Source organism: Eublepharis macularius, chromosome 2 (assembly GCF_028583425.1).
Source record: "Eublepharis macularius isolate TG4126 chromosome 2, MPM_Emac_v1.0, whole genome shotgun sequence".
NCBI classification, from domain to species: Eukaryota; Metazoa; Chordata; class Lepidosauria; order Squamata; family Eublepharidae; genus Eublepharis; species Eublepharis macularius.
Genome location: NC_072791.1, coordinates 153229981 through 153251281, shown reverse-complemented (window position 1 = coordinate 153251281; position 21301 = coordinate 153229981). Strand labels below are relative to the sequence as shown.

The window sequence follows — 21301 nt, the reverse complement described above, 5'->3', positions numbered from 1 at the left end:
ATGTAAGTAGGGGCCGTGAGAACTAAGCACCCTTCCTGCCTTCCCTCTCATGATCTGCCTAGGTTCACAGAATAAGCATTGCTGTCAGATGGCCATCTAGCCTCTGCTTAAAAACCTCCAAAGAGGGAGAACCCATCACCTCCCAAGGAAGCCTGTTCCACTGAGAGACCACACTGTCAGGAAATTCTTCCTAATGTTTAGCAGTTGGTTCTGGTCCGACATGTGGCCAGGTGACACGCAGAGGGGCATGCAGTAGGCACACAAGTTTGCATTTGGCACTGCAGATGCAGACAGAGTTGCAGAGGGAGATAGTTGACTTTTCTTAAGAAAGTAAGGTCACATGGCAGAGCCACTATTGCTGCCTTGATAGTAAGCACAACTCATCTTGCTCATTGTTCAGCATTTATGAGCACTTGATGAGCAACACTGGAATAGCAGTGCTTGATGAAATCACCGGTGCAGGTACTTCAGTAAGCAGCTGACAGACTTGCTAATGTGTGCGCACAATAACTTAGAATGACTTGGGGAAAAGTCAGGGCCACAGTAATTAAATTCCCATTGTACAGATCATAGTGTGGGTAGCGGAGACAAAGGAAGATAAAAAAACGGAAGGTACTAAAATATAACTTTGATTCCGTTCGCATAGAGGCTTACTTTGCTGAAACCAGAGTATGATCATCTTCTTTATCTGGGCTGGATAAGCATATATGGAAGTGTTACTGTCTGGCTATTCTGCTTTTTTTAATATAAACCTTATCACACAGTTCCCTACCTTCAGCCTTTGAAAAGCAGGCCACAAGTTCCCAGCTGAGCAATAAGGAGTGGTTACTATAGCCCTGTAAACATGGGGCACGTTTATGCAAGGCCAATGGACACAAAGAGGAGAAGCAGGACGACTGCTCTGGCCCTCATCCACTCATAATTGAGAATGCTGCTGCTCAGTCAGGAACAGCAGGAGGGGGAGTTGGAGGTCTGTAGTGGAAAAGAGGAATCTGAGAAACACTCCATTTCATCAGTGGAAATTTCTCATGGGATCGAACGTCTGTTCAAGACATTCACCCTAGATCTCAGCACACCAATACTCTTGCTTATTTCTTTTCTAGACAGCTAACACAGATCCTTTATAAGGATCCCTATCCCCACCACCCAACTGATCTTTAACTTCCCTTATAGTAGCTGCATTATCAATTTTTTATCTCATTAGGAGTTAAAATGTCTGTGAACATTTTATAACACGAAAGTAGCAAATCTGGGAATTGCAGGCAGTGATCAGTTTATAATCCATTATAGATAAAAAGATTTGTTCTAACATTTTCCTAGCATATGGCTGCACAACTAAGAAGTTTATTATCCAGCTGCTTATTTTTCTCTCTTAAAAGCTTTCCCTGTGTTCTAATATATAAATAATTCCCATCATCTTTTCCCACATGTCTGCACATAGAAAAAATCATAGTAGCCACACACTTTGTGCTTTATTTCAGTTTATTCAAGTGAAAAACAAAATTTAGTTGCAACCCCATGTTAAATATAAACCCACTGGAGAGCCATGCTTCACCCCCCCCCCCCCGCCCAGTTCTGGGTTTTGCTTGCTCCCTGGTCAAAGCACCAGGCTGACCAACACCATACATTCTACTGGAGTCTTCTAGGAGACTGCACGTGGCAGCAAGGTAGTCTATCCACATACCTCCAGCCCGACAGGCAGCATGAGAAGCGGGAGGCAGCACCAGAAATATGGTTTGTCCCACAATGCCAGGTCCAGCCTGGCAACATGGGCAGCTTGACTCTCCTACAGAATGCTCCTGCCTGTTCTGTGCCACCCTCTTACCCCATACTATTAATCTGAGGCCAAAACAGCCTGGGTCATGGTTTCCAGAAGGAGGGTCACAGAGCAAACCAAACACAACAGTAAACCTTCTATCCTTCCATCCACAAAATGAGCTACTTCATACTCATACCTGTTCATTAAGTTAGCACCAAAACTGCAGCCATAGGAATGAGCAATGGTCCTTACGGGCAAGACATTCTCTCATTCCCCTTCCTGTCCCAGGATCCAGATATGTAGAGCCTCCTTTACTTCTGGCCCACCCCAACAATACTTCCCATTGTTTATACAGAAGGCTGCCCTAAGAGCCCAGGAACCCCAAAAGGCAGAGCCTGCAGCAACGAGCAGTTCAAGGAAGCGGATCTTAGGGCAGGTCCTGCCTGCCCTTATTTGGGGCTTCCACATGCCAATCCTGCTGCACTGGGGAAGGAAGGACCTGGGCCCAGGCTAAGGGAACAGAGCAAGACATAAAATGGAACTAGAACCAATGCCTTGATTCCCACTTACATCTACTGTCCACAATGTAGCCCATAAGGCCAGTCAGAACTACACCCTGGATTTCAAGCTTGAAGAGTCATTTTCAGCTCCCTTCTGCTACTATAAGAAGCAAATGCAGGGGAGAGGTTGAAGTAGGCTGGCCCTGGCCTCAGTCTCCAGAGCTCACGTGCTATTGCCTTGCTCCTGCTCAAAGAGAACCATGGCCAGCTGGGCACGGGAACCCAGGCCCTCCAAGCTACTCTGCACACAGCGGTGATACTGTTCCTCACTCAGTCGGGGGTTGCAACTGTGTGGCCTGTACTGCTGAAGGAGGGCAGGTTCTACAGCACGGAAGACATGCAGGTTAGAATACTTGACAAAGAGATCATAGATGTCCATGGTCTCCAAGATATCCTCATTGTCCTGTGCATCAGATGCCATGCGTGTGCGGGCTGCCATGTAATCTGCATTGTAGAAGCAAGCTTCGTTAAAAGCATCACGGTCAAAATGGCCAGCATCACGCACCAGATCCAAGCTAGAAAGAGGTGAGGCTTGGTTGTGGAAAGCAATGGTAGGATTGTAGCCCTGAAAATGGATGGGGAAGAAGACCTGCCAACTATTGATGGTGTTCATGCGACAGCGGTTGAGGAACTCCGTTGTGACCTCTGTGCTCACACCTGCTACAAAGAAGAGCGTATCCACAGGGTGCTTCTTGGAGATGATGTCCATAACCTTGATCTGGGAAGGTGCATCTGTCTTGACACTGATCCAAGGGATCTTCACTTGAGTATACCGTCGTTCATATTCTGCAATACGTGCTTTCACTGCCCCAAAAACATCATTCTGAGACACCTGCTGAGCCTCAAAGGGATCGTAGATGAAAAGGAATGTGAGAACAGCATTCTCAGCATTCTCAAAGGCTGCTGCAGCATAGACCTCTAGAAAACGTGCAGCATAGTCCCGCTCTGGGGCAGTTAGTGGAAGGATGACATTAACCCTGCTAGCTTCAGTGACATAGGGCATAGGGATGATTTCAACCTCACTAAGTGGGCGCAGCAGATATACCCTTTTGGCCAGTGAACGGCTATACCCCTTTTGAGTTACCATCTCAAGCTGTAGGTCTAGAGTGTACTCCATGCCTCGTGTAGGGTCAAAGCGGCGGTACCCATTCAGCAACTGCTGCTTACGCACATGTAGCACTGGCTGGTATCGGTGGTTCAGTTCTTCTACTGCTGCAGCAACCACGTCTGCCACATCAGCTGCATCTGCTCCTTGGAGTTCACACTTGGGAGCACCATCCACACAGGCAAAGGCTGCCTCTTCAGTAAAGTAATCCCAGCGCAGCACTTCAAAACGAGTCTTTGGTTGAAAAGGGGGTGCAATGCCAATGGGCCACATGGCACTCAACTCACCATCTGCAGACAGACTGCTGGTATTTTGAATCTCCAGCTATAGGGACAGAAAGCATAAAAGGGTCAAAGTAGGTTCATCAAAACTTTTTAGCAGAACTCAAAAGGATGTATACGAACTAAGAGCAGAGACACTGAGACCTCATATTCTCCATATGGTAAAGAGCAATTCCTACTAACCAGCTAAGTTTAGATATAGCAAAAAAAAAAAAACCCACCCATGGTTTATTTAAAGTAACTGTCTGAATGTTTATTTGCATGTGTTTAAAGTGTCATCAAATAGCAGCTGACTTATGACAACCCCAGAGAGTTTAAGGCAAAAGTCAAGCAGAGGTGATTTGCCATGGCCTGCCTCTGCATAGCGACCCTGGACTTCCTTGGCAGTCTCTCATCCAAGTACTAACCAGGGCCAACCCCGTTTAGCTTCTGAGATCTGACAAGATTGGGCTAGCCTGTGCCATCAAACCAAGATCTGAACTTATTAACTACAGTTAGCCTTGGTTTAGCATGTCTGAATGCAGATGTCATACTTGTTTTCTGGCAACACTCTCCAAATTAATAGAGAAGGAAATAAAACAGTAATTGTTGAATGAATCAGGGTTTGAGTAACTGTTAGTGAGCCGAATCCTTGTTTCAAACACTACCCATAGCTGACATAAACCATAGTTTCATATTATGTCTGAAGAGAGCCTCCAAATTCATGTGCACATGCATACATATCCACACACACGCTTCCATATTCAGACATTCAGATCCTATATGAGCTCTTCACTATTCACTGTTTATCCACTACCCCTGATAATTATTACGCAGCACTTTCAATTTGCAAAAAGTGCTTGAACTCGATGCAGCAGTACTGCAAAAAAATATATTATTGTTGCTATTTATTTGTTGATTTCTATCCCACTTAGGCCATAACAAGTCCTCGAGGCAGCTAATGTTTTAAATTTACAAAATTAACTTCTCTCCTCGTCATTCCTATTATATTCCTCTCTGATGGGGAGTTCAGAATGGCGGTGACTTGTCTGGCGCATGTTCCACCCCCTTCCTCCTTAATATCTGAAGAGAAGCAAGGATGACCCAGGACCTGACGCAATTTAATGTTGTTCTGTTGGTGAGGTTGCTTTTCACAAATATGGGAGAGAAAGGTTAGAGATAAGGATCCAGCTCCCACCCACACAAATGCTGATTCCATAGCAAAGCCAAGTCTTGAGTGCAGATGTCCCAGTCCAAAGCTGTTCATCATCAACTACACCACACTGGCTCCTCGTCAGTCTAAAGATGTGAAACCCCAGGGTTGGTTTGTTCCCTCCATTTTTCTAACATAAAAACTGGAAGTTTGGAGGAGAAATGAGAAAAACTTATGAAATATTTCTTTTGGAATGAGTGAAATGCTCAAGGGTTTTCTCTTTCAAAATGTGTGGTATAAAGATTTTTAATGTAAGACATTCAACAGCATCAGAAAATGATAATTCTTGTATATGCGGTAGCCGTATGTCACATTTTAACGTTGTCCTCAATCAATGTGCTCTATATGATAACACTCTACTAAATATTTCAATGTAATAAAGTTTAACTCGCTATCCAAATATGCTGCTAGCCTTCATATGACAGTATGAGACTACTTCTGTCCAAATAACATGTTCCCTTATGTTTACTACAAAACTATGCAGCAGTTTGTGTTTCCATATATTGACAATTTTGCTTGTAAAAAAATCAAGGCATTTATACTACTTCACTTTCCCCTAAATATTCCCCCACTCCCGGCAGGGAATTTTTCCCTATGGCCTTAAATTTTCCAGAAATTATTCATCTTTAATCCTGTCCCTCACGTTTTCCAACAAGCATGGGTGCCAAAGTTAAAACACAGGCATCCCACCAATACTCCCTAAACAGACCAAGTGCCCATTATATTCATGATTAGCACTACTACAAGTCTATACAAACCCGACCCCACTGCAGCATTATCAATCAATGTAAGAAGAGCTCACTGTGTTAGACCAGTGGCCCATCCAGTCCAGCCTCCTGTCTCACACAATGGCCAGCCAGTTACTCTGGAGGGCCAGCAACAGGGCATAGAGGCCGAGGCCTTTTCCCTGATTCAGTCTTTTGCCACTGAATGCAGAGCTCCCCTTTAGTCGCCATGGCTATTAGCCAGTGACAGAGCTACCTTCCATTAATCTGAGTCTATTCCCCCTTTTAAGCTGTCTATGCCTGTGGCCATCACTACATACATAAGAACCAGCAGAAGGATGGACAGGAAAGTTAGAGGGCAACAATATACGTGGGGTTACACTGTCTTACCATCTGGTGGCGGTGTGGTCCCACAGTATGATTCCAGCTCTGGATTTTGTGCCCAGGCACTGATTTACACCATGAAACAGACATTCTCATACTAAGAGAGGGGCCACGTATCCGTCTAAAAATCTGTGCCCAGATTTTCGAACAGGAATGTACCTGCATATATGGAGATCATTTCTCTAGCCATTTAGAAGCTGACAACTCTAAAGAGCAACTCTACCAAATCATGGCAGGAAACAGGCCTAGAAAGTGCTTCTAGAGGCTGCTGTTCAGTTCTTAGCAAATCCAGGCACCTCAAACTTGTACCAAAGTTATCTCCAAGCTATGGTTGTTTATTCTTCATGGAAGTGATTTCGAAGAGCAACCACAAAACCAGTTATTGGGTACACAATTCAGCATTCCAACATCCTCAGCTTTTTTATTCTAGGTTCAGTTTCTAGCTCTGTATGTCAATGAAGACAAAGCTGCCATTTGCCCATATCCCCCTTCCATTATCCAGTCCTTCTCAAAAACATTCTAAATTCTTAGAAACCTACTTCAAAGAGCAACCAATAGATTAAGCAATGTTGCCTCTCTGTTAACTGAGCATATTTTATTTTTGGGACAGAAATTTGTGCATGACAACTACAGCCTTGCACCGAGTTGAAGTGGCAAGGACTGCAAGACAAGGAAGGGTTGGCAGCAAACAGCACAGCACTCTAATGACACCCCCCACACACAAACACACCGCAAAAACAAAACACTGAACCTATAAATGAGCAACAGAGCAGATATCGGTGCGATCAGTGAAATGAAAAGGTTTTATAATAATATCCAAAACGATGCATCACTGCACGCAGCCGTTTTCCTATAACCCTAGTCCCTCAGAGCGAGCAGGAGACGGAGCCACTTGCCTGCTGCAAATGCTATCGCTACCTTTTCTAGGACTGAAGGCTCCAGTCATGAAAATTAAATAGGCCTCTCCTTTCATCAAACCCCATCAAGAGCTTCCTGGCTCCAGGTTCTTGGGCAATGCAATCATTAAGCCCCAATTACCTTATTCATATGTCAAATTCTGACAGCCAATACCCTCAAGAACAAATGTATATTCCATGTTTCACACAGTAGAGAGTTATATTAAAGGAAATTAAACACCAGCAAGGTAGCCGTAGCAGCAAGAACAAAGGGAGCACCTTGTGGCACATTAAAGACTAACTTATTATTGCAGCATCAAATACTTTCCCATCGACCTGGGTTCATTATGTACGCAGACTTGTCATGTATTACTTGTTCCTTAGGAGGTCACAGCCCACACACACACACACACACACACACACACACACACACAGAGCATTTATTGCCCGTTAAGAAAAAGAAATATAAGATTCAGGAACTACTTCTTTATCTTTCTGCCTGATAGTCAAACTGGAGTGAGGATTTGCCTCCAATTCCTGAGCATGCAAAACTAACTGCAGCCTCACAAGATGGTCCTGCAATTTCCACCACAACCAAGGCCAAATTCAAATGTCCCATTTAAAGTTTATTTCAGACCCTCTCTTCCAACTGCCCTGCACATCTGAAAAACAGCAAAGTAGTTCTAAATGAAGAAGTATCATGCATGTGACATAAGGAACAAAAAAGGCAGTTAGAAATGAGAATATGTCAAAATCTCAACAGCCCCATCTGTTGATTCTCTTAAACCCTGAGATTGGGGCTATGGACAGACAAGACAGATCTTTCTACAAACTTCAGTAAAACCCCAGCTTTGCAGAAAAATCTGATTTCTTTTAAAATGCATTGGGGAGTTTTTAAAAAAACTCCAATGATAAAAGAAGCACTTGCACCTTTTGGAAAGAGATGCCCTCAGTGGCTGTTATTAGGCAATCACAACAGTACTGTCAGCCTTCAAGCCTTAGTTTGTGTCAGGAAAAGGCAGGGAGAGGTATCAGGATCTTTTCCAGGGGTGTTTTGGGCTTTCAGGGAGGACAGAGCAGGGCTAGGCTCACCATTAACAACCAAGTGACTTTATACCATGTGACCTGCATGACTCACTCAGCCCCAGCTGCTTGCTACTATTCAACAGCAACCACCCCACAGAAGCCAGTGATGTGTAGTGGTCAGAGCGGTAGACAAGGATCTGTGTGATCCAGGTTGAATCACCACCCTGCTGTAGAAGCTCACTGGGTGATTTTAGGCCAGTTTGGAGAATAAAACGGAGGTCAGGAGAATAATGTGACCAGCTCTGGGTCCCCATTGTGGAGAAAAGCAGGATGTAAATGAAGTAAATAAATAATAAATGGCTGAAAATTAGGGGAAGATAAAGTTGTGGTTGGTGGGTGGGTAGGAGAAAAGGAATCTCGGAAAAAATGAGGCTATGAGGACTGCCAAGAGAGAACAAGGAAATAGTACAGGGAGGGGATAGAAGGGAAAGTAAACCCCCGCCCCCGGCAAGCCCTTGCAGGTTCCCCACCATGCAAGTGGGCCAAGCTATCAGCAGTGGCTGATAGTGTGCAACTCAGCCATAGCTTTCCCAGGTAGAGGCTGCCAGGGGAGGGAAGGAGGGAAAACAAAAGATGGAGGGCAGATAAAGGCAGGCTGGCAAGTGGGTAGGAAGAACTGAAGGACACAGGAAAAGAGGAGAGGTTATGGGGGCTTTCAGGGAAAAGAGAGGTAATAGTAGAGGAGGGGAAATGAGATGCCTCCCGCAAGTCCTGGCAGGTCTCCAGCTTGTAGTACCAAGTTTCTGAATCAATTGATGGCCATGTAGGAAGGTTAATTTACAGCCACATTCCAACCTTCCTATACTTTACGATGCACATTATTTTTGCTCTTCATACTTTATCAAATACACTTTTTTGACTTGATTTTTATTGTATTGTATGTGTGCTTGCAGTCATCCATTTCTTGGTAAATGTTCTTGAAAAATTAAGGCTCTGGGCTGTGCCCAAGTGGACTGAGCAAACGATTATATTATTTTTCTACATTTTTGTTTGCCTTTAGGATGCAAGAGTGAGGAAGGGAAATTCCTGCCAATTCTCTCTTTTTGTTGCAGCTCTTAGTGCTACATAGCATTAAGGTCCCCTAACCCTCAGCAGAATTGGGGGGGCAGGATGCATTGCTATATGAAGGAAAAGGCATTAAAATCACTTCTATAAACTCACATTTACTCCCCCTGTAGCTATAAATCCCATTCCACATGCAAGAAATATGTGGCTAGAACTCCAGATAGGAAGGGGGAAAGTTTTCACAAAGAAGCAGTAAGCAATGGAAAGGTTCAGCAGCACCCCATCCTCTTCTTGCTAGTTTTCTCTTTCAAATCCATCATTTCCCCCCTCCAGCCAATCTGCAGTAGCAAAGTAGCAGCCAGTTCAGCATTTTTTGGTGTGTTGATCAGCCTACAGACACTGACAACACAAGGACTATCACAATCAAGTCTAAGTCCTCCCTCCCTTTTCCCACTCAATGAGCAGGGAATGCAGAGGGAGGGAAAGTGAGTGGATGCTCTGTTATCTATTACATCTTTATCTCGCCCTTCCCTGAAGTAGTTCAGGGTTGCATCTATTGCTCTCAGTTCTCACAGTTCATCCTTGCTATTCTGAGAAGTAAGGTTAAGTCAGGTGTAGGCAGGTGTGTGTGCAGCTTGCATGCTGAAGACTATTTTGGTTGATGCTCAAGGGGGTTCTCTGCCCAAGCAACCAAGGCACCACCAAGGTGCTGGCAGCATGGAAGAAGGGCATGGCTGAGGCCAGTCTTAATCTCCCAGAACTACAAAGCTGCCATTTGGGTTTGAGGTGAGTCTCTGAGGTGCTAGCAGCACTGCTGCAGTTCAGCTGGCTCCCAGTGTGTCTGGCCAAGTACAAGTTTCTTCTCTCCCCACCCCCACTTCTGTTTGCCAGCATACCAACACCGTTACAGGTAGATGTTGCATCTGGGGGAATGCTTGGGATAAAAAGGTCACCCAACTCTGGGAAACCCGAGATACACAAAGACACACACAGGTTGGCGTAAATCCTATGACTGAGTTGGGATTTAAGTCTCCCTGGCCCTAGTCTAACCACATCACACTGGCTCTTTAGAAAGACAGACCTTGTCATCTCTGGACAAGAAGTGCCTCAATTACCCTGGAAGTGACAGTGGGCTTTAGTGGTTTGACCTGACTGCCTTCCATGCAACTGGTAAATGAGGATCAGAGCTCCCAGTGCCATTGCTGCTTTTCAATACACTTAACAAACATGTGGGGGGACCAATTTTGAACAGACCATAAGGGGAGGAAGGGTTTAACTGCATTATTTAAAAAGACATTGGGAGTATTCGTGACAGAACTTGCAAAGTCTTGTCCAGTTTTGTCATGAATGTAGTTCCAGGATGATGAGATGTATTAGAAGCACTAGAATAATCCTCTCAATTCAGCCACTGACTTGTCCAAACGTTATTCAGTCCCCATGCCACGTGTCTTACCTGAAGCTGCTGTATCTCCTGGTAAGTGCGTTCCAACTCCACATGTGCAAAATGTCTGTGTAGCCGGTATATCTGTACAGGGTCCAACACTGGGTGCACTGTGAATGCAGCATCGAATTGTGGATCGCTCTCCTTCTCAGGATCAGTATTCTTTCCAAGCTCAAAATAGTGGTAATGAAGGCCCTGGGAGGAGAAGGAAGACAAGGAAATCAGGCCAATTAAGGCCGTTTATGCTGGCATATACACTGATGTACTGCTTGGTATCCTCTTCTAGTCATCACTAAAATAAAGCGTACTAAGATAAAACAGTTCTGAATGGAGGCAGGCTGAATCCACATTACCTCGGCGCGTCCTGGTGTTGCACTAAATGTTCGCTAAACTCCCAGAAGTATAGCGTCTTTCAAGCACGATTCAGAAATCGCGCTTGAAAGACGCTATACTTCCGGGTGTTTAGCGAACATTTAGTGCAACACTGGGACGCGCCAAGGTAATGTGGATTCAGCCTTAGTTTTCACCAGAAAAACAATAATAATCAAGAATTCATTTTGCAACATCCTGTTTTGTGTGGTCTTATGAGACCCCTGAAATTCCCTCCTCTTAGGGGCTGGGCAGGAACAGTCTCTCCTCTCTTTGAAGAAGTGAATGAAAACTGTGCCTCCCAAGGCTAAACTGAAGCAAGTTTAGGGGGAGAGGCGATTTGTTTTGCCTGTTCCGATGCTTATCCTGCTGATGCTGCTGTTTGGTTGGGCTCCTTGTCTGCTGGCTGTATGTTACTTAGGAGGCAGTTCTGCCTCAAAAGAGGTCTATAAATATATTAACAAACAGTCTAGGTGAAATCAGGATCCCTTACATATCCTCATGCCAAATTCCTCTACTCCTTCTCCAAATCATTCATGGTTAAAAGTTCTTCTCTTTATACCTCCTCTCTTTATACCTAAACAGAACTCACTTGCTTTGCCTGAGCAGTTGTTACAGTTTAAGTTTGTCAGGAGCAGTGAGGAGGAGGAAAAAACATGAAGGCACATCATCATTCAGGTCCCTGCTTGCTGCCACCTAGGCCATATTGGCTTGGCTCCTATGACATCATTCCTCTCACACTTCTCTCCAGCTGCTGTGGAGGCTTTCCTCTGCCGGGGTGCTCGCTTCCTCTGCCGCAAGCATTTCCACTTGTGCAAGATCAGTATTTTTCAAGGAATCCTTATGCACACAGAAGTGCTAGCAGCAGAGGAAGCAAGCACTGCAGCCTTCATAGTGGCTGGAAAGAAGCATGATGGGAATGACAGCACAAGATTCAAACCACTGGTCCCCCAACTTGATCCAGAAGTGTTAAACACCGTCAGGACAGCAACAAAAGCCTATCATTTTAAAAAGATACCATGTTATAAATGATTAACGCTGCTGAAACCAGCTGATAGACTTTGGAAAGGTAGCACTATCATCCCCATCACTCAGAAGGCTTTGTTAAGTGCTCTATGTCCAGTTGGCTCAGGAAAAAAATCAAGGTTGTCAGCACTTGAGATATCAAAGAGGAGAGACTGATTTTCATGTGGTCAGTGAAGCCACTTGTGACACACATGATATTTTCTCCTATGTGGTGTGGTGGAGAGCGCCCTCAAGTCATAGCTGACTTATGGCAACCTCTGCTGGGGTTTTCATGGCAAAAAAATAACAGAGATGGTTTGGCATTGCCTGCCTCTGCCACTCTGGTCTTTGCTGGAGGTCTCCCATTCAATTACTAATGGAATAACAAATTTAATCACTGCAAAATAGACACGTGTACCGTTTCCTTATGAAGCTCTATATGAGCATGCTCATTCCCCCGCTTATATAATCCCCACAAAGAAAAAATATCACATGTGAAGCATCCCTCAGCAGGGGTAGAGGAGCAAGGCCTCACCTCATGCTCTGCCACACAGTCAACTCCTGTGTAGTCAATGATGCAGCGCCCTAACCACTCATCAGGCCGGGCACTCAGGATGTCATTTCGGCAGCTTTCCAAGTGAGGCTGCAAGCGCAGCAGCAGGGCCCGGGAGAGCAGGTAACCAAAGCCGCCATAGCAGTATCGCCCTTGAGTGTCCCCACCAATGAACTCCTCGGGCCGACCCATGTAGAGCAGGGTGTCAATGCTGAGATGAGAGGCCAAACGGTTGACACGATGTGCCTCTGTGTAGGTGTCATCCTGAACCAGGAAAACCCAGTCGAAGTCAGCCATGTAATGGTCCAACACGTACTTGACTGTTTGGTACATGTTCCAGATAGGTCTCTCGTCACCATGCGTCACTACCATCATGCCATGTGGTACCTTGCGCCCCCGGGTGCCTGTGAAATAGACTAGACGCTCCAACCGGTGGCCCAAAGTGCGATTCACTGCCACTGCCAGAGAATTCAATGTGTTCTTTGAGGTCAACACGCCCACAAAGAGGCGCTGTCGCATGCCCAGCTCTGTGCTGATATAACGAGTCCTTTGGGAATGGGAAGAGCAGACACAAAAAAAGAGAGAGAGAAGGTGACATAGTGAAGCAGAGGAAAGAGATTCCTTCTCTTCCAACATCCACATCCCCTACCTACTGAGAAAGGATAATTTCCATGTGTGCTAGTCCCCAACAACACTTTGTGGAATATCTGAATAATATCTGCTGACAGAGAAACTTTGGGCCCATTCACACATACCTGCAGATGGCATGGGGACAACTGGATAAGACAGATTCAGGCAGTTCTGATATTCATAATCCTATGAAAGTAGTTGTGTGCATGTGTGAAAGAAAAAATTGAGCCACAACTACTTCTTGGACATATATATGTACATGTTCTTCACTTTGTCTCGCTCTTCTCTTCTGTTTCTCCTCACTGTCACACTTCAGACTGTAGGCTCCTGAGGGTAAGGATCTGGCTTTCCCCCCTTATGCTACCCTAAAGCAGTACTACCACCATTTGGGGTACAGCATAAATAACATCTGCTCTGCATATATTCAAGTATACTAGAGGTGCTGTGGCATATTGGGCATTTATAAAATGCTCACACCCTACTTATTTCAATGAGCAGCACATAACTGTACAGGAAATACTTTACCATATTTGTAATTATGAATTACAGTGCTGTGCCAAGGAATGATTAAAAGGCTGTCCTCTCTCAGAAGAAATATATACATCAGTGGAGCCAAGTCGGAAAAAACCCCATATAAATACCCTTCAAATTTAACCTCCTAGAGGATTCAACAGTGGAATGGTTTAAAGTCAGTTAGTAAATGAAAGTGGGTGCGTGTTCTCTCTTTCTGAAAAACACATTTGGGAATCCTGTGGATATCCAACATGGGGCAGGGGAAGACACCACCAAAAGGGACCGGGGGCACACCAGCTCTTCAGCCCACAATGTCTGAGCATGGCTAGCTATAGCTTGAAGACCACTTAACTAGTAATCAAGTTATGAATCAAGATAAAAGCCTTCATCCCTCATCAACACCAGAACAATCTGGCAGTTACCAAAAGACTGCCACGTGCTCAGTTATTTAAAGTCCAGAATCTCATATGCAGTCTGAGCCAGGCAGGCCTAAATAGAGGATCCACCTATTCTTTTAACAGCCAGAAGAGTCACTCACCACATTACTAAGGGAACACTCATAGTCAAGACCAAAGGTGTGCAAAGAGAGTACAGGGGAAAATAACAAAAGCACTAGCTTGAAGGAGAACATCTGGACTCAGCGGAACAAATGAGTAAGGACTGTGCAATTATTCTACACCCCAACCACTGGAAAGGCCCCCCTACAGATATATTATAGAGGTAGACAGTGAATCAGGGAGCAACTACACAGCTGCTAAATTTCTTGCTTTCCAACCAGAAGATCTGAACATATCCCCAAGCTCCAGGAGCAGTTCTCATGAAGGCCAAAATTACCACCTATGATGTCCATTCCCTTATAATCGCCAGCATGATTTGTAAAACAGACAGAATAGTTTGTCGAGGATTCATTTTGTATTTTAAAAGACTGTGCCAATAATGTTATGTTATAATTACACTAAAACTCAGCTAAAAATCAAAAGATATCAGAAGACAGTCACATTAGACAGATTAATCTGCCCTGGACTGAATCTTTCCAGGCCAGCTGTGAAGCCTCTCTACACACACCCCTAAAGAACTAATCATAATCTCTCACTGAGTAGCAAGAGCAAGCAGCAATCGTGTGTGGTTCACAGGAGGAGGAGGAATTAAGACCAGAATTCCAGAGCTAGGGAGGAATTAGATCAGGATGCCTAAATAGGTGCCAAGGAGAATGAGGTGGAAAGGCAGTGATAGCCCACTATTAGGTATTGTAACAGTCATAGTCTTAGGAAGAAGATAGGAGCCGCACCAACCAAATTGGAAGGGGGGGGGTTATGTGGCTTATAATGATATTACAGTGGGGATTGGGAGACAGCTGGCCTGTCACTTGCAATCAGTTTCAGGTTTTAATTATTCAAATGCTGCAGGAAACCACTCCTCCCGGCCCCATTTCTAACTGCTCACACACTAGGCTCATTCAACCTCTCTACTTCCTGTCCATCTCACCCGCCCACCCCCCTCTCCCTGCGTAGGACAACACCACTCATTCAGTCCCTCATCCCTGGGCCCCAAATCCTTACTATTAGTTTCAGCCAGCCGGCAGATGTTGACTTCAGGGCAGAGGGTAAAAATATGGAGATGCTGAGAAGCCTGGAGATAGGTTCGTAAGACAGATGGAAAATTAAACTGGCCTTTCCTCCACACATGAGAACTGTGAAGAGCTTGAGGAGCAGAGACCAGAATGGAAATCTCAGAATTAGCAACACTTCTAGGAAGGTGAAAAACGAAAGACCAAAAAAAAAAAAAGGGGGGGGGGGGAGGGTAAACACTGAGAATAAGATTTGGAACAAAGTTGTTGAAAATAGGAGCCTGTCATAGCAAAGTCTTGTAGGAGGCATGACAGTTCTTCAGAATGAAACGTAAGTAGTGGTAAATGTAAGGCCCAAATAATTTTTGGATTGCCAGAGAACAGGGTTAGATGCAAGCAGCCACAGGACTTGTTCATGTATTGGTAGGTTGGGGGAACAGATGCTCCCATGAACAGTTAGACATTCTTAATGCAAAGAAGCAAGGGACTGGGCAGCTATTAAAAGGAATGTGTGCAAATAAGAGCAGCGAGTCTCCTAAGCTGGGTCTGTCTCTCACATACTCATTCCTATCTCTAAAGAAGACACAGCTCTTCCTAACACATTCCATGCTCCTGTCAAAGCAAAGGGCTAGCCTGGGCCTTTGGAGCCAACACTATAACAAAAAAATAAAAGGTTTCCTGCCCAACTTTCCACAGTAAACATAGGAGTATCCAGGGGTGGGTAGGATCACCTCCTTTTCCTAGACTACTTTCCATATTCTGATTTGTAAATTACACTGTTATGCTACTAGGGTCATGGAAAACAACAGCAAGGATGTTCCTGGACATGCTTAATCACAGACCAAGTAGAATGACCTCAGCATTTAAGCACAGATAAGATAAGCAGCAAACTCTCCAGTGCTGTGAACAAGCTGGGCCTAGAGATAAGATTCAGTAAGGCCAAATGTAACAATGTAGAGAAGACCAAAAAAGTGCAATGGTACTTTAGAGACTTCTACCCTTGTACTAAACACACTTGCTTGGGAAGTTAGCTGCCTGGACTTTGATCACTCACAATTTACTTCACCCCGTCCTGCTATCACATCCTCTTTGGGGCTGGGAGGTAGGGTGTGTGTGTGGGGGGGGGGGGATATGCACACCTCCCTTAGACCTTGGAGCCCAGACTGTGCATGCAGCTGTTTGTGCTACCTTCCATAGCCAAGATAAACTAATACGGTGTGATCAAGTTCCAGCTCACTTTCCCCATTCTCTACATTCATAGGTGCAGACAGTTCAGTATGAACCACTGACTGCATACATGGTCTGCCTTTTCCTTACAAGAAGAAACACCGTGACTCCCATGTTATCTGCCACTAAAATGGTCAGCTAGGGAAAACAACAACTCACCCAAGAAGAGGCAAATTCCAAAGCTTATACCAGTGAATTTAAGACTGCAGCCAGGGTTTGTCCAGGTTCCAGCTACCTCCACTTCTGATTGCATATTTTGGTGCTAAACTGGAAACACAGGAATCCATATTCACAGAAGAGGTACAAAGCTGTATAATTCTCCATTTCACCACTGCCAAATGCACTTAGTCACTAATTCTCTACCTGCAATTTGGACATAGAGAAACCAGCAGCAGGCTTCTCATGGTTTGCAGTTTTTCGTTGACGAATCAGCATGCCAGACATCTGAAAAATCATTTTTGATCTTGACTTAAAAGGTCAGCTCACACAGCTACGTTTGCACACTGACTGTATTTGTTAGTTTAGGTTGAACTGATTTATACTGATGCAAATGTTCTGCACCACCAGGATCCTCATGCATTATGGATTTGTGTGTGTCTACCCTCATAGCTGCAGACGCACATGCAAAAAAGAGCCATGGAGCTACTATTCAGCAGTGCAACTTTCCTTTGTATACTGCTCAAAAGGAAAATCAAATATCACTTTATATTATGTGCATGATGGAAAGGACCACCCACTCAACAAGCCCTAGTCACTCATGTACATCCACCCTTTCTGTACCAGTTTAAATGAAGTGATAAATCAGGACATAAGAATATGGTACAGCACAGATAACTCCATCACCATGCATTCATCCTATTTCACTAGAAATGTGATATGCTATTTTGGATGGGATTCCTGCAGGAGTAGGTTTTCAGTCTGATAGTGCTTTTAGATATAACTTTACAGATGGAGGGAGGTCCAGGTCAGACCAATATCAGTTGGTCTGCCCGCTGCAGCACTTCATAGAGAAGGACTTGGTCATATGTATTCATCACCTACATCCAAGCTAGGTTACTTCAGAGAACTAGGCATAGGGCTGCCTTTGAAAATTGTTCTGAAGCTTCAGTTATTGTGAAACGCTTTGCTGATGTTGATCATTACAGCATTGTACACAGAATACATCATACCAATTTTAAAGGATTTACAGAGGTTGCCAAATTGCTTCTGGGCTCAATCTAGAGTACAGTTTAGTAACTATAAAACCCTACACTGCCTAAGAGCAACATATTTAAAAGGTATGCCAGTCAGTTAAGATCTGGCATTCCGGTCCTGATGCATGTGCCCCCACCCCATTTCTGAGATGAGGTGAGTGACCACTAATGACAAGACCTTTTCTGTCACGATGCCCCACTTTCCCATTGTGATTTCCCTGGCACCTGACCATCTGAGCATCAAACACCAGGCAAAAACTTTTCTTTTGTTCACAGGCAGGCAGAGTAGGGGTTTCCCCTTTCTAACCAGTGTTGATCATTTCTGCCCTGTGCCTTTTAATGCTCCTCCAATTTTTTTCCTGCTGTTTAGAAAGTTTAACTTGACTGTTCCATTTTTTAAATTAGAACTGTTTATAATATATTGAAATGCTATTTAAGTATTTTATAGTTAAGGTATTATCAACAGTCAGAACTGTTTTGAATTTAGAAATACATAATAATGTCTAATATATATTAATATTACCTGTTTTGTTGTGAAATTTTAATAGTAATAGTAATATTGCACTCTGTGAACTGTTGAAGGTTGTTGTATTTTTTGAAAATCTAATTTAAAAAATTTACAAAAAAAAGAAAAGAAAATGTTAGTTTTCCTGATGCTGATAACATGCTGCTGCTTTATCTGTGGCTTTTAAAAAAATCTGCTTGCTGATTTCAGTGTGTTATTATTGCAGAATAATTTTTAAAGCATTTTTAGCTCAGCAGCATTGTGGACTTTTAAAGCAGGAATACCAGATATATAAATATTTCAACTGACAAAAAGGCAACACAGCAAAAAGTAAAAGTATGCCTCAAACGTATTTTAACCTTTATAGGGGATTACCACAATGAACAATCTACACATAACAGATGAGGGAGGCATTGTTCAGTGAAAGAAACTGTGTTTTTTAACACAGGAGGAGATACACATTTTAGTCCTGGAGAAGGACTTAGTTTTCCCCTCCTTCCAGTGCTTAGTTCTCTTGGCCCTTCTTGCAAGCCCAGGGTAATGCCAATCACCACCTTGGGGTCAGGTAGCAATTTTCCACAGGCCAGTTTAGCTAGGGATCCTGGAGGTGCTTTGCCATCTTCTAAGCATGGGGCAGGGGTCTCTGGGGCAGTTGGGGGGGGGTTAGTTGTGAATTTTCTGCATTGTGCAGGGGGCTGAACTAGATGACCCTAGAGATCCCTTCCAACTCTATGATTCTAAGGGAAGCCTGCAAAGTTATAAAAATAAAAACATTCCCTAATTGAAGGCATTGCTAGGGTTGGTAGGAAGAGAACAGTTATGTTGTTGTTCAAGATTTCCCCCCCCCTACAAGTTACATGAGCACTCCTTTATTTTAATGTTACAGCAGGACAGTAATGCCCAGCCCCTAAAGAAATGTTATCTATCTTAAACATAAAACACTCCACAAAATGGAGTGAATGAAAGTGTTGGGTGGAGGGGGAAAAAACTTCTCCCTGCAGGAAAAAAACATATTGCATCCTTGCCACAGAAGAGCTCCCCGGCAACACCTAAACTCCACTCCCCTTCCATACCTATATAATCATTGCTCAAAAGTTGTCTGGAGAAGCTCTAAAGAGCCCAAGAAGCACTTGTGTGAGTCAGCCCTTAGAAGACAGGCTAGCCAACCAGACCACACTAGAGGAACTATCACAGACATCCTGCTTAGCGCATGGTACTGGCAGCCATCACCACACCTCCCCAATCCAGCCCACCTCCTTGAAAAGGAAACTATTTGTACAGAAGGACTTCCTGAGAAGCTACAGCAAAAGCCTCAGTCTTTCCTGAGGGACTTCATAAAAGAAGAAATGTGTGGGCCATGAGGGAAGGGGGACTCAGAGATTCCATAACGCTCACTACTCCCCCTGCCAGAGAACCATGCATAAAATTTAATCTGTGCCTCACAGCCCATCTCCGCCTTAGTAACACATAGCTTTTTCAGTCAAAATTAATCGGGTATAACAAAAAACATTCTGACTCTTGAAAAGTGGTATGATCAACCAGCCTTCATAAGGATTCAAAATTCTCTTAAGACCACAACTACCAGGATTGTGTAGTGGTTAGTCTAGGAAACTCAGATTCAAATCCCCACTCGGTGACAGAAGTTGGGCAAATCAAACACTCTCAGCTGAATCTACCTCACAGGGTTGTAGTGAGGATAAAATAGAGAACAATGTATGCTGCTTTAGGTCTCCACTGGGGAGAAAGGCAGGGTATAAATGAAATAAATAAATCCATCACTGGAAAATCTACAGCCAGAGAATTATGGACTGTGTACTTCTGTGCTAAGCTTGGGTTACGCTGGCAGGATGTTGATCATGCACAGTCAGGGAGATGTTTAACTTCAGATCTGGGAGACACATAGCTCCAAGTCCCTCCTACATCAGACCCACCAACTAGGTTCACTAGTTGGTCTTGGTCACGTTTCTACCACCACCAGCCTTAGCTCTCTAGTAACATACCTCACAAGGTTGTTGGGAGAGTTAACTCAATAAAAATGGTACATAGCAGTAGTATCAATTCAGCAGGCTGAAGTGAATGCTGCTGTACAAAAGTACATTCAGAGCCATGTAAAATCACATCAAGTCCAAAGGCTAAATTATAATGAGGTACCAGAAATGAATGGAAAGTCACCTTGCAGGGCTTACTACTGCTTGTACGCTGTGCCCCCACCAGTAGCTATCCACCCTCTCCAGCAACCCCACCCCCGTAGATACCTGATAGTTTTCTTGGCAGCCTTGCCTGGGTTCGGAGGCTTGTAGGGCAGGACACGGGGCTCCCAGCTCTGTTCAGGCTCCGTGCCCAATCCCCCAGGCACAGAATTGGGCTTGCGGGCAGCATTGCCCTGACCTTGCTGCTGCGGCTCCATGCCCCCATCTCGTAGGCTGCCCTGGCGGGGCCCACATGGCTCCTCGACCCAGGTGACACTAAGCAGGCTGAGCGTGAAACCCAGAGACACCCCAATCACCACAGGCCCCACTGGGCGCAGAAGTGACACGACCAAGGAGAATCGCATGGCACTGGTAGGCCCTGACCCGCGACGGAGAGGGGGAGCCCGGGACGCAAAGGGGGCCCTTTTTGTTAACACGGGGGAGGGGGGGCACCGCCGAGCAAAGGGGGAAGAAGACAAGCCGCAGAGGGTCACCGAAGGAGAACCACCGGGTACGGGATGGGGGGGACACCTGTGGCGGATTCTGGGGAGGGGAGTCAGGGACTCTGGAAGCCCACGAGGGATCCTACGTAAAGGAGACCAAGGCCACCGGAAGAGGGAAGCCGAGGAGCCCGAAGAGAGCCTCTCAAGACGACCTCAGCGGTGCGGGGGAGAGGAGCGAACCTGCAACCGGCTTCGGGTCCTGAAAAGGGGGAGGGGTAGCAGCTGCTGCCGAGCAACAGCAGAGGCGAGCCCAGCCGAATCCCAGGATCGTTGCGGAGCCTATTGAAGGACCCGCTGAGGCCAGCCCAGGGGAGGGGGCTCGGTCCTGCTCTCGCGGGAGCGGGGGGGGGGAGCACGGCGTCACTCTCGCTTCTCTCGAGGAGCCACCGCCGGCGCCGTCCGACGTGTCACCTCTCGTGGCTCCGCCCCTCAGTCAACCGTCGCCCGCCCAACCGCGCCCCCTAAGCAGCCCCGGCCAATCCCGCTCCGAAAATGTGCTTTCGTCAGAAGCCGCTTTGGATTTCAGACGAAAATGTCAGTGGAAGGCGGGGGTTCTCGACTGGCCGCGCAAATTGTCTCTCGCCTGTTGTTGTAGTAGTAAAGGCGAGCGCAT

At 45.2% G+C, this 21301-nt stretch overlaps 1 protein-coding gene across 1 annotated transcript; it reads right to left on the bottom strand.

The window, feature by feature from the left end:
* Positions 1–1549: 1549 nt before the first annotated feature.
* Positions 1550–21025, bottom strand: CHPF (chondroitin polymerizing factor). The gene is made up of 4 exons (XM_054969979.1): positions 20252–21025; positions 12344–12908; positions 10447–10629; positions 1550–3748 (listed from the first exon to the last, which is right to left on the bottom strand). Exons 1-4 carry the CDS (start codon positions 20548–20550, stop codon positions 2483–2485), a joined length of 2313 nt encoding a protein of 770 aa, XP_054825954.1. The 5' UTR covers positions 20551–21025; the 3' UTR covers positions 1550–2482.
* Between the last annotated feature and the right edge of the window lie 276 nt (positions 21026–21301).

Coding starts and splice junctions, on each gene's coding strand:
- CHPF (XM_054969979.1), bottom strand. CDS start 20,550: ATGCGATTCTCCTTGGTCGTGTCACTTCTGCGCCCAGTGGGGCCTGTG. Junction 12,909..20,251: donor GCTGCCAAGAAAACTATCAG/GTATCTACGGGG, acceptor CCATTCCCAAAG/GACTCGTTATATCAGCACAG. Junction 3,749..10,446: donor AGGAGATACAGCAGCTTCAG/GTAAGACACGTG, acceptor CTGTCCCTATAG/CTGGAGATTCAAAATACCAG.